This window comes from Rhagoletis zephyria, unplaced genomic scaffold (assembly GCF_001687245.7).
Source record: "Rhagoletis zephyria isolate East Lansing unplaced genomic scaffold, Rhagoletis_zephyria_1.1 Rzeph_scaffold_19535, whole genome shotgun sequence".
Classification (NCBI taxonomy): Eukaryota; Metazoa; Arthropoda; class Insecta; order Diptera; family Tephritidae; genus Rhagoletis; species Rhagoletis zephyria.
The window spans coordinates 6040-7337 of record NW_016176595.1 but is presented as its reverse complement, the minus strand read 5'-3'; the positions used below and the strand labels follow the sequence as shown (position 1 = coordinate 7337).

At 48.3% G+C, this 1298-nt stretch overlaps 1 protein-coding gene across 1 annotated transcript; it reads right to left on the bottom strand.

Annotated features, from left to right (window-relative positions):
* Positions 1-4: 4 nt before the first annotated feature.
* Positions 5-1041, bottom strand: LOC108380531 (heat shock 70 kDa protein cognate 3-like; the record flags this gene model as incomplete). The annotated part of the gene is made up of 4 exons (XM_017636902.1): positions 924-1041; positions 686-838; positions 410-633; positions 5-337 (listed from the first exon to the last, which is right to left on the bottom strand). Coding segments are annotated over exons 1-4 (828 nt in total), but the record flags the coding sequence as incomplete, so codon positions are not given.
* Between the last annotated feature and the right edge of the window lie 257 nt (positions 1042-1298).

Genomic DNA, 1298 nt, shown 5'->3' with positions numbered 1-1298 from the left:
CCACCTCTTGGTGGAGCTTCTGCACAACTCGGTTATCGCTGCGAATGTCCTTGCCAGTCTTCTCCTTGTACAGCTTAATGAAGTGCTCCATCACGTTCTGGTCAAAGTCCTTTCCGCCAATGTGAGTGTCACTGTTAGTGGCCATCTCCTCAAAGACGCCGTTGTTGATGGCCAGCAGAGAGACATTGACTGTGTGACTGCCCATGTCGAAGATGAGCACCTTCTCCCCGTTGGGGGATTTGTCCAGACCGTAGGCAATGGCTGCGGCAGTGGGCTCGTTGATGATTCGCATCACATTCAGACCGGCGATGGCTCCGGCGTCCTTTGTCGCTTGACGCTAAAAATTTTTAGTTTGAAAAAAGTAAATTGTTAAGAATGAAACTTGGGTAACCGGTCCAAAAAATCCTACTTGGGCATCGTTAAAATATGCAGGGACTGTGACCACGGCGTGGGTGACCNCGTTGAAGTATGTAGGAACAGTGACCACGACGTGAGTGACCTTCTGGCCCAGGTACGCCTCGGCGGTCTCCTTCATCTTCAGCAGTACCATTGCACTGATCTCCTCGGGGGCAAACACCTCATCACCGGTGCTCGTCTTTACTTTGATATGCGGTTTTGAGTTCTTTTCAATCACTGTAAAAACAAGTATTGGTAAGCAGAATGTTCAAGATGCTCAATGACTTACTCTTAAAGGGGAAGAACTTGAGATCATGTTGGACATTTTTGTCAGTCCACTCGCGACCAATGAGTCGCTTCGCATCAAAGACGGTGTTCGTCGGGTTCAGTGCCATCTGGTTCTTGGCGGCATCGCCAATCAGTCGCTCGGTGTCGGTGAAAGCTGGTCAGGTAGAAAAGAACGAATACGTTCATTAGACATTGTCATAGAAAAGGCGAGCTCAGTTCAGATAACCGCAAAATCTTACCAACATAGGAGGGGGTGGTTCGATTGTCCTGGTCGTTGGCGATGATCTCCACTTTTCCGTGCTGGAAGACGCCGACGCAAGAGTAGGTCGTGCCCAGATCAATTCCGATACCGGTCATGGTCTGGTGGGGGAGTTGGAGTTGGAGTTAGAGGAGAAAGAGGTAAAGAGAGAGAGAGATGGAATTTAGAAGCGGTGAATGTAAGTGAACACGTGTGGCGAAAAGGGAAGCTGTGGTACCACTTCAGAAACGCTGTTACTGAATTTCGAAATTAATTTGTGTACATTCAGAAAAGTTGTTATGATGCACAGTTGTGCCATCTATCGTATAGCAGTGTTCAACAGAACAGAGACAGCTGCTGCTTTGTCTTGATCACA